The 12,257-nt window shown below is 47.9% G+C and overlaps 1 protein-coding gene and 1 long non-coding RNA gene across 3 annotated transcripts in view; both read right to left on the reverse strand.

Moving 5' to 3' along the window:
- cntn5 (contactin 5) overlaps positions 1-12,257 on the reverse strand; it is a 700,818-nt gene that overhangs the window by 318,534 nt on the left and 370,027 nt on the right. For both annotated transcript variants that reach the window (XM_052468732.1, XM_052468731.1), the window contains exon 8: positions 7,058-7,160. In XM_052468732.1, the coding sequence (XP_052324692.1) occupies positions 7,058-7,160 (103 nt within the window). The remainder of the gene's footprint in view (positions 1-7,057; positions 7,161-12,257) is intronic.
- Positions 4,404-6,378, reverse strand: LOC127908936 (uncharacterized). The gene is made up of 3 exons (XR_008069075.1): positions 6,279-6,378; positions 6,124-6,154; positions 4,404-4,419 (listed from the first exon to the last, which is right to left on the reverse strand). It is a non-coding gene; the product is annotated as an uncharacterized LOC127908936 (long non-coding RNA).

Below are 12,257 nucleotides of genomic sequence, written 5' to 3' on the forward strand. Positions count from 1 at the left end.
GATGTAGTCAGGAGGAGATGGGAGAGTAAGGATGTAGTCAGAGGAGGAGATGGGAGAGTAAGGATGTAGTCAGAGGAGGAGATGGGAGAGTAAGGATGTAGTCAGGAGGAGATGGGAGAGTAAGGATGTAGTCAGAGGAGGAGATGGGAGAGTAAGGATGTAGTCAGGAGGAGAGATGGGAGAGTAAGGATGAGGTCAGAGGAGATGGGAGAGTAAGGATGTAGTCAGGAGGAGATGGGAGAGTAAGGATGTAGTCAGAGGAGGAGATGGGAGAGTAAGGATGTAGTCAGGGAGGAGATGGGAGAGTAAGGATGTAGTCAGGAGGAGATGGGAGAGTAAGGATGTAGTCAGAGGAGGAGATGGGAGAGTAAGGATGTAGTCAGAGGAGATGGGAGAGTAAGGATGTAGTCAGAGGAGGAGATGGGAGAGTAAGGATGTAGTCAGAGGAGGAGATGGGAGAGTAAGGATGTAGTCAGAGGGAGGAGATGGGAGAATAAGGATGTAGTCAGGAGGAGATGGGAGAGTAAGGATGTAGTCAGAGGAGGAGATGGGAGAGTAAGGATGTAGTCAGAGGAGATGGGAGAGTAAGGATGTAGTCAGGAGGAGATGGGAGAGTAAGGATGTAGTCAGGAGGAGATGGGAGAGTAAGGATGTAGTCAGAGGAGGAGATGGGAGAGTAAGGATGTAGTCAGGAGGAGATGGGAGAGTAAGGATGTAGTCAGAGGAGATGGGAGAGTAAGGATGTAGTCAGAGGAGGAGATGGGAGAGTAAGGATGTAGTCAGAGGAGGAGATGGGAGAGTAAGGATGTAGTCAGGAGGAGATGGGAGAGTAAGGATGTAGTCAGAGGAGGAGATGGGAGAGTAAGGATGTAGTCAGAGGAGGAGATGGGAGAATAAGGATGTAGTCAGGAGGAGATGGGAGAGTAAGGATGTAGTCAGAGGAGGAGATGGGAGAGTAAGGATGTAGTCAGGAGGAGATGGGAGAGTAAGGATGTAGTCAGAGGAGATGGGAGAGTAAGGATGTAGTCAGAGGAGATGGGGAGAGTAAGGATGTAGTCAGAGGAGGAGATGGGAGAGTAAGGATGTAGTCAGGAGGAGATGGGAGAGTAAGGATGTAGTCAGAGGAGGAGATGGGAGAGTAAGGATGTAGTCAGGAGGAGATGGGAGAGTAAGGATGTAGTCAGAGGAGATGGGAGAGTAAGGATGTAGTCAGAGGAGGAGATGGGAGAGTAAGGATGTAGTCAGGAGGAGATGGGAGAGTAAGGATGTAGTCAGGAGGAGATGGGAGAGTAAGGATGTAGTCAGAGGAGGAGATGGGAGAGTAAGGATGTAGTCAGGAGGAGATGGGAGAGTAAGGATGTAGTCAGAGGAGGAGATGGGAGAGTAAGGATGTAGTCAGGAGGAGATGGGAGAGTAAGGATGTAGTCAGAGGAGGAGATGGGAGAGTAAGGATGTAGTCAGAGGAGATGGGAGAGTAAGGATGTAGTCAGGAGGAGATGGGAGAGTAAGGATGTAGTCAGAGGAGGAGATGGGAGAGTAAGGATGTAGTCAGAGGAGGAGATGGGAGAATAAGGATGTAGTCAGGAGGAGATGGGAGAGTAAGGATGAGTCAGAGGAGGAGATGGGAGAGTAAGGATGTAGTCAGAGGAGGAGATGGGAGAGTAAGGATGTAGTCAGGAGGAGATGGGAGAGTAAGGATGTAGTCAGGAGGAGATGGGAGAGTAAGGATGTAGTCAGAGGAGGAGATGGGAGAGTAAGGATGTAGTCAGGAGGAGATGGGAGAGTAAGGATGAGGTCAGAGGAGATGGGAGAGTAAGGATGTAGTCAGAGGAGGAGATGGGAGAGTAAGGATGTAGTCAGGAGGAGATGGGAGAGTAAGGATGTAGTCAGAGGAGGAGATGGGAGAGTAAGGATGTAGTCAGAGGAGGAGATGGGAGAGTAAGGATGTAGTCAGAGGAGGAGATGGGAGAGTAAGGATGTAGTCAGGAGGAGATGGGAGAGTAAGGATGTAGTCAGAGGAGGAGATGGGAGAGTAAGGATGTAGTCAGGAGGAGATGGGAGAGTAAGGATGTAGTCAGAGGAGGAGATGGGAGAGTAAGGATGAGGTCAGAGGAGGAGATGGGAGAGTAAGGATGAGGTCAGAGGAGGAGATGGGAGAGTAAGGATGAGGTCAGAGGAGGAGATGGGAGAGTAAGGATGTAGTCAGAGGAGGAGATGGGAGAGTAAGGATGTAGTCAGAGGAGGAGATGGGAGAGTAAGGATGTAGTCAGGAGGAGATGGGAGAGTAAGGATGTAGTCAGAGGAGGAGATGGGAGAGTAAGGATGTAGTCAGAGGAGGAGATGGGAGAGTAAGGATGTAGTCAGGAGGAGATGGGAGAGTAAGGATGTAGTCAGAGGAGGAGATGGGAGAGTAAGGATGTAGTCAGAGGAGGAGATGGGAGAGTAAGCATGAGGTCAGAGCAATGTCTATAGGTTTTGGTAACGACTTATTCTAAAGTGGATAATTAACTGTAAATGACTGACTCAGATTGCAGCCCCTTGAAAGCAATGTAAATAATGACCAGGTTCCTTTAGTGTTAGCGTCAGATTAGAAGCTATCTCTAGATAATAATAATAATAAGATGCCATTTAGCTGAGGCTTTTATGGGAGCGACTTACAGTCATGTGTCATACATTCTACGATGGGTGGTCCCGGAATGAAGTCAGACCCTGGCGTTAGATGGGCCATGCTCTACCATGAGCCACAGAAGGACCATAGATAGAACTCCATCATACATTATTCAATACAAATAATCATTCTAAACCAAAATATGAAGTAGGGATGATACAGGATTATGGTTATAAACTAAAACGTATCTTGTTATGCAAAACATCCCTCAAAGCTTTGCATTAAGAAGTCAACAAGAGGGTAAAAAATATCTTCAACCAACATGTTGTCATGTTGTCTGTCTGCGTCTGTCTGAAACCTGCCACCAGCCTCATTTTAGCAGCGTACACAATTGTTTCCATCTTTCACAGCCGTAACCTTGGCCAGGTCCATCTTTCACAGCCGTAACCTTTGCCAGGTCCATCTTTCACAGCCGTAACCTTTGCCAGGTCCATCTTTCGCAGCCCTAACCTTGGCCAGGTCCATCTTTCACAGCCCTAACCTTGGCCAGGTCCATCTTTCACAGCCCTAACCTTGGCCAGGTCCATCTTTCACAGCCCTAACCTTGGCCAGGTCCATCTTTCACAGCCCTAACCTTGGCCAGGTCCATCTTTCACAGCCCTAACCTTGGCCAGATCCATCTTTCACAGCCCTAACCTTGGCCAGGTCCATCTTTCACAGCCCTAACCTTGGCCAGGTCCATCTTTCACAGCCCTAACCTTGGCCAGGTCCATCTTTCACAGCCCTAACCTTGGCCGGCTCCATCTTTCACAGCCCTAACCTTGGCCAGGTCCATCTTTCACAGCCGTAACCTTGGCCAGGTCCATCTTTCACAGCCCTAACCTTGGCCAGGTCCATCTTTCACAGCCATAACCTTGGCCAGGTCCATCTTTCACAGCCATAACCTTGGCCAGATCCATCTTTCACAGCCGTAACCTTGGCCAGGTCCATCTTTCACAGCCGTAACCTTTGCCAGGTCCATCTTTCACAGCCGTAACCTTTGCCAGGTCCATCTTTCACAGCCCTAACCTTGGCCAGGTCCATCTTTCACAGCCCTAACCTTGGCCAGGTCCATCTTTCACAGCCCTAACCTTGGCCAGGTCCATCTTTCACAGCCCTAACCTTGGCCAGGTCCATCTTTCACAGCCGTAACCTTGGCCAGGTCCATCTTTCACAGCCATAACCTTGGCCAGGTCCATCTTTCACAGCCCTAACCTTGGCCAGGTCCATCTTTCACAGCCCTAACCTTGGCCAGGTCCATCTTTCACAGCCCTAACCTTGGCCAGGTCCATCTTTCACAGCCCTAACCTTGGCCAGGTCCATCTTTCACAGCCGTAACCTTGGCCAGGTCCATCTTTCACAGCCGTAACCTTGGCCAGGTCCATCTTTCACAGCCCTAACCTTGGCCAGGTCCAACTTTCACAGCCGTAACCTTTGCCAGGTCCAACTTTCACAGCCATAACCTTGGCCAGGTCCATCTTTCACAGCCATAACCTTGGCCAGCTCCATCTTTCACAGCCATAACCTTTGCCAGGTCCATCTTTCACAGCCATAACCTTGGCCAGGTCCATCTTTCACAGCCGTAACCTTTGCCAGGTCCATCTTTCACAGCCCTAACCTTGGCCAGGTCCATCTTTCACAGCCCTAACCTTGGCCGGCTCCATCTTTCACAGCCCTAACCTTGCCAGGTCCATCTTTCACAGCCCTAACCTTGGCCGGCTCCATCTTTCACAGCCCTAACCTTGGCCGGCTCCATCTTTCACAGCCCTAACCTTGGCCAGGCTCCATCTTTCACAGCCGTAACCTTGGCCAGGTCCAACTTTCACAGCCGTAACCTTTGCCAGGTCCATCTTTCACAGCCGTAACCTTTGCCAGGTCCATCTTTCACAGCCCTAAACTTGGCCAGGTCCATCTTTCACAGCCCTAAACTTGGCCAGGTCCATCTTTCACAGCCGTAACCTTTGCCAGGTCCATCTTTCACAGCCCTAACCTTGGCCAGGTCCATCTTTCACAGCCATAACCTTGGCCAGATCCATCTTTCACAGCCCTAACCTTGGCCAGGTCCATCTTTCACAGCCATAACCTTGGCCAGGTCCATCTTTCACAGCCCTAACCTTGGCCAGGTCCATCTTTCACAGCCCTAACCTTGGCCAGGTCCATCTTTCACAGCCGTAACCTTGGCCAAGTCCATCTTTCACAGCCGCCTTTGCCAGGTCCATCTTTCACAGCCCTAACCTTGGCCAGGTCCATCTTTCACAGCCGTAACCTTTGCCAGGTCCATCTTTCACAGCCATAACCTTGGCCGGCTCCATCTTTCACAGCCCTAACCTTGGCCAGCTCCATCTTTCACAGCCCTAACCTTGGCCAGATCCATCTTTCACAGCCCTAACCTTGGCCAGGTCCATCTTTCACAGCCCTAACCTTGGCCAGATCCATCTTTCACAGCCCTAACCTTGGCCAGATCCATCTTTCACAGCCCTAACCTTGGCCAGGTCCATCTTTCACAGCCCTAACCTTGGCCAGGCTCCATCTTTCACAGCCCTAACCTTGGCCAGATCCATCTTTCACAGCCCTAACCTTGGCCAGGTCCATCTTTCACAGCCCTAACCTTGGCCAGATCCATCTTTCACAGCCCTAACCTTGGCCAGATCCATCTTTCACAGCCCTAACCTTGGCCAGATCCATCTTTCACAGCCCTAACCTTGGCCAGATCCATCTTTCACAGCCCTAACCTTGGCCAGATCCATCTTTCACAGCCCTAACCTTGGCCGGCTCCATCTTTCACAACCCTAAACTTGGCCAGATCCATCTTTCACAGCCGTAAACTTGGCCAGGTCCATCTTTCACAGCCATAACCTTGGCCAGATCCATCTTTCACAGCCCTAAACTTGGCCGGCTCCATCTTTCACAGCCATAACCTTGGCCAGATCCATCTTTCACAGCCCTAAACTTGGCCAGGTCCATCTTTCACAGCCCTAACCTTGGCCGGCTCCATCTTTCACAGCCCTAACCTTGGCCGGATCCATCTTTCACAGCCCTAACCTTGGCCAGGTCCATCTTTCACAGCCCTAACCTTGGCCAGATCCATCTTTCACAGCCCTAACCTTGGCCAGATCCATCTTTCACAGCCCTAACCTTGGCCAGATCCATCTTTCACAGCCCTAACCTTGGCCAGATCCATCTTTCACAGCCCTAACCTTGGCCGGGTCCATCTTTCACAGCCCTAACCTTGGCCAGATCCATCTTTCACAGCCCTAACCTTGGCCAGATCCATCTTTCACAGCCCTAACCTTGGCCAGCTCCATCTTTCACAGCCATAACCTTGGCCAGATCCATCTTTCACAGCCCTAACCTTGGCCAGATCCATCTTTCACAGCCCTAACCTTGGCCAGGTCCATCTTTCACAGCCCTAACCTTGGCCAGATCCATCTTTCACAGCCCTAACCTTGGCCAGATCCATCTTTCACAGCCCTAACCTTGGCCAGGTCCATCTTTCACAGCCCTAACCTTGGCCGGCTCCATCTTTCACAGCCCTAACCTTGGCCGGCTCCATCTTTCACAGCCCTAACCTTGGCCGGCTCCATCTTTCACAGCCCTAACCTTGGCCGGCTCCATCTTTCACAGCCCTAACCTTGGCCGGCTCCATCTTTCACAGCCCTAACCTTGGCCGGCTCCATCTTTCACAGCCATAACCTTGGCCGGCTCCATCTTTCACAGCCCTAACCTTGGCCGGCTCCATCTTTCACAGCCCTAACCTTGGCCGGCTCCATCTTTCACAGCCCTAACCTTGGCCGGCTCCATCTTTCACAGCCCTAACCTTGGCCGGCTCCATCTTTCACAGCCCTAAACTTGGCCGGATCCATCTTTCACAGTTACAACGACAAACTGCAGTCAGGTCAAGACCCTGGTGAGGACGATGAGCACGCAGATGAGATTCACTGAGACATTCCTGCAGTCAGCATGCCAATGTTTAGACATATGTGGCATTGTGTTTTGTGACAAAACTGCACATTTTAGAGTGTTTCATGACCATGCAGTTTAATCAGCTTCTTGATATGCCACACCTGTCAGGTGTATTATCTTGCCAAAGGAGAAATGCTCACTAACAGGGATGGAAGCTTTGTACACGTATGGAACATGTCTGGGATCGGAACATGTTTCGTTCGTATTTTTTGTTCAGTGTAAGTGGATCTAATGGTGGTTTTTGCTCAGGGTGGCAAAATTCTGGTATGTCCCAAATTCCCAAGTTTTCCAGAAATCCTGGTTGATGAATTCCTACATTTCCTGTTTATTCCTTCCCAATTCCAGGAATCGGGACTGTAGTAATTCTAGGAATTGTAGCCCTAAGTTTCACCATAAAGGATGAACATGTTCAGGGGTGTAATACAGCTCGCATGCTTCTGTACTTACTTCCCCAGGGCGAAACACTCCAGCCTCACGGTGACTCCTCTGGCAGCCGGGACAGACAGGGGGAAATGCACCTCGATTTTAGGCTCATATTCTCCCATTAGACCTGTAAAACACAGTAACAGGGGAAAGAGAGCTATAAAACAACAGACATTCCCCAGCCATGTCATTAAACAGACATTCCCCAGCCATGTCATTAAACAGACATTCCCCAGCCATGTCATTAAACAGACATTCCCCAGCCATGTCATTAAACAGACATTCCCCCAGCCATGTCATTAAACAGACATTCCCCAGCCATGTCATTAAACAGACATTCCCCAGCCATGTCATTAAACAGACATTCCCCAGCCATGTCATTAAACAGACATTCCCCAACCATGTCATTAAACAGACATTCCCCAGCCATGTCATTAAACAGACATTCCCCAGCCATGTCATTAAACAGACATTCCCCAGCCATGTCATTAAACAGACATTCCCCAGCCATGTCATTAAACAGACATTCCCCAGCCATGTCATTAAACAGACATTCCCCAGCCATGTCATTAAACAGACATTCCCAGCCATGTCATTAAACAGACATTCCCCAGCCATGTCATTAAACAGACATTCCCCAGCCATGTCATTAAACAGACATTCCCCAGCCATGTCATTAAACAGACATTCCCCAGCCATGTCATTAAACAGACATTCCCCAGCCATGTCATTAAACAGACATTCCCCAGCCATGTCATTAAACAGACATTCCCCAGCCATGTCATTAAACAGACATTCCCAGCCATGTCCCACCATGTCATTAAACAGACATTCCCCAGCCATGTCATTAAACAGACATTCCCCAGCCATGTCATTAAACAGACATTCCCCAGCCATGTCATTAAACAGACATTCCCCAGCCATGTCATTAAACAGACATTCCCCAGCCATGTCATTAAACAGACATTCCCCAGCCATGTCATTAAACAGACATTCCCCAGCCATGTCATTAAACAGACATTCCCCAGCCATGTCATTAAACAGACATTCCCCAGCCATGTCATTAAACAGACATTCCCCAGCCATGTCATTAAACAGACATTCCCCAGCCATGTCATTAAACAGACATTCCCCAGCCATGTCATTAAACAGACATTCCCCAGCCATGTCATTAAACAGACATTCCCCAGCCATGTCATTAAACAGACATTCCCCAGCCATGTCATTAAACAGACATTCCCCAGCCATGTCATTAAACAGACATTCCCCAGCCATGTCATTAAACAGACATTCCCCAGCCATGTCATTAAACAGACATTCCCCAGCCATGTCATTAAACAGACATTCCCCAGCCATGTCATTAAACAGACATTCCCCAGCCATGTCATTAAACAGACATTCCCCAGCCATGTCATTAAACAGACATTCCCCAGCCATGTCATTAAACAGTCCCCAGCCATGTCATTAAACAGACATTCCCCAGCCATGTCATTAAACAGACATTCCCCAGCCATGTCATTAAACAGACATTCCCCAGCCATGTCATTAAACAGACATTCCCCCAGCCATGTCATTAAACAGACATTCCCCCAGCCATGTCATTAAACAGACATTCCCCAGCCATGTCATTAAACAGACATTCCCCAGCCATGTCATTAAACAGACATTCCCCCAGCCATGTCATTAAACAGACATTCCCCAGCCATGTCATTAAACAGACATTCCCCAGCCATGTCATTAAACAGACATTCCCCCAGCCATGTCATTAAACAGACATTCCCCAGCCATGTCATTAAACAGACATTCCCCAACCATGTCATTAAACAGACATTCCCCAGCCATGTCATTAAACAGACATTCCCCAGCCATGTCATTAAACAGACATTCCCCAGCCATGTCATTAAACAGACATTCCCCAGCCATGTCATTAAACAGACATTCCCCCAGCCATGTCATTCAACAGACATTCCCCAGCCATGTCATTAAACAGACATTCCCCCAGCCATGTCATTAAACAGACATTCCCCAGCCATGTCATTAAACAGACATTCCCCAGCCATGTCATTAAACAGACATTCCCCAGCCATGTCATTAAACAGACATTCCCCAGCCATGTCATTAAACAGACATTCCCCAGCCATGTCATTAAACAGACATTTCCCAGCCATGTCATTAAACAGACATTCCCCAGCCATGTCATTAAACAGACATTCCCCCAGCCATGTCATTAAACAGACATTCCCAGCCATGTCATTAAACAGACATTTCCCAGCCATGTCATTAAACAGACATTCCCATGTCAGCCATGTCATTAAACAGACATTCCCCAGCCATGTCATTAAACAGACATTCCCCAGCCATGTCATTAAACAGACATTCCCCAGCCATGTCATTAAACAGACATTCCCCAGCCATGTCATTAAACAGACATTCCCCAGCCATGTCATTAAACAGACATTCCCCAGCCATGTCATTAAACAGACATTCCCCAGCCATGTCATTAAACAGACATTCCCAGCCATGTCATTAAACAGACATTCCCCAGCCATGTCATTAAACAGACATTCCCCAGCCATGTCATTAAACAGACATTCCCCAGCCATGTCATTAAACAGACATTCCCCAGCCATGTCATTAAACAGACATTCCCCAGCCATGTCATTAAACAGACATTCCCCAGCCATGTCATTAAACAGACATTCCCCAGCCATGTCATTAAACAGACATTCCCCAGCCATGTCATTAAACAGACATTCCCCAGCCAGCCATGTCATTAAACAGACATTCCCCAGCCAGTCCACCATGTCATTAAACAGACATTCCCCAGCCATGTCATTCAACAGACATTCCCCAGCCATGTCATTAAACAGACATTCCCCCAGCCATGTCATTAAACAGACATTCCCCAGCCATGTCATTAAACAGACATTCCCCAGCCATGTCATTAAACAGACATTCCCCAGCCATGTCATTAAACAGACATTCCCCAGCCATGTCATTCAACAGACATTCCCCATTTAACAGACCTTCTGCTGTTAGCGTCCATTACTAACACCTTCTGCTGCTAGCATCCATTACTAACACCTAGCGTCAATTACTAACACCTAGCGTCAATTACTAACACCTAGCATCCATTACTAACACCTAGCGTCCATTACTAACACCTAGCGTCCATTACTAACACCTAGCGTCCATTACTAACACCTAGCGTCCATTACTAACACCTAGCGTCCATTACTAACACCTAGCGTCCATTACTAACACCTAGCGTCCATTACTAACACCTAGCGTCCATTACTAACACCTAGCGTCCATTACTAACACCTAGCGTCCATTACTAACACCTAGCGTCCATTACTAACACCTAGCGTCCATTACTAACACCTAGCATCCATTACTAACACCTAGCATCCATGACTAACACATCCTGCTCCTAGCATCCATTACCAACACCTAGCATCCATTTGTAACACATACTACTGCTAGCATCCACTACTAACACCTAGCATCCATTACTAACACCTAGCATCCATTACTAACACCTAGCATCCATTACTAACACCTAGCATCCATTACTAACACCTAGCATCCATTACTAACACATCCTGCTGCTAGCATCCATTACTAACACCTAGCATCCATTACTAACACCTAGCGTCCATTACTAACACATCCTGCTGCTAGCATCCATTACTAACACATCCTGCTGCTAGCATCCATTACTAACACCTAGCATCCATTACTAACACCTAGCATCCATTACTAACACATCCTGCTGCTAGCATCCATTACTAACACCTAGCATCCATTACTAACACCTAGCATCCATTACTAACACATCCTGCTGCTAGCATCCATTTGTAACACATTCTGCTGTGTGCACCAGGCATCCCACCCCAGTGTTTGACCCATCACACCTCCAAATCCAATTAGGACACCAAAGACATGTCAGATGGCATCCAGCACATTGGCAATAACACTCAGGGCCTGTTTACCATTATCCCTTTAATTAAATGAATTTTGTATGAGTGTAAGTGTAAGTGTGTGTGTGTGTGTGTGTGTGTGTGTGTGTGTGTGTGTGTGTGTGTGTGTGTGTGTGTGTGTGTGTGTGTGTGTGTGTGTGTGTGTGTGTGTGTGTGTGTGTGTGTGTGTGTGTGGTACTACGGGCGTTTGTGAACACTACAACAAACATTACAGAAGTTGAGCTGCCAAGCTTCAAAATGCCTTCATCTATAGATCCTTTCATGACTTTATACACAGCTAGACAAACAGTACACACAAACACAAACAGTACACACAAACACAAACAGAACACACAAACACAAACAGTACACACAAACACAAACACACACAAACACAAACAGTACACACAAACACACATGAACACACACACACACACACACACACACACACACACACACACACACACACACACACACGGTAGGACGGACACACTCACTGACAGACTCACACACCCTTCCTTGTTTTATCGATGGAAATGAAGAACATAAACGATTAGGATTCTGTTGAGATGTGGCTAATGGCTGTACATGTTGAGGTGTAGCTAATGGCTGTACATGTTGAGGTGTAGCTAATGGCTGTACATGTTGAGATGTGGGCTAATGGCTGTACATGTTGAGATGTAGCTAATGGCTGTACATGTTGAGATGTGGCTAATGGCTGTACATGTTGAGATGTGGCTAATGGCTGTACATGTTGAGATGTGGCTAATGGCTGTACATGTTGAGATGTGGGCTAATGGCTGTACATGTTGAGATGTGGGCTAATGGCTGTACATGTTGAGATGTGGGCTAATGGCTGTACATGTTGAGATGTGGGCTAATGGCTGTACATGTTGAGATGTGGGCTAATGGCTGTACATGTTGAGATGTGGGCTAATGGCTGTACATGTTGAGATGTGGGCTAATGGCTGTACATGTTGAGATGTGGCTAATGGCTGTACATGTTGAGATGTGGGCTAATGGCTGTACATGTTGAGATGTGGGCTAATGGCTGTACATGTTGAGATGTGGCTAATGGCTGTACATGTTGAGATGTGGCTAATGGCTGTACATGTTGAGATGTGGGCTAATGGCTGTACATGTTGAGATGTGGGCTAATGGCTGTACATGTTGAGATGTGGGCTAATGGCTGTACATGTTGAGATGTGGCTAATGGCTGTACATGTTGAGATGTGGGCTAATGGCTGTACATGTTGAGATGT

The sequence above is a fragment of the Oncorhynchus keta genome, chromosome 18 (genome assembly GCF_023373465.1).
Source record: "Oncorhynchus keta strain PuntledgeMale-10-30-2019 chromosome 18, Oket_V2, whole genome shotgun sequence".
Lineage (NCBI taxonomy): Eukaryota > Metazoa > Chordata > Actinopteri > Salmoniformes > Salmonidae > Oncorhynchus > Oncorhynchus keta.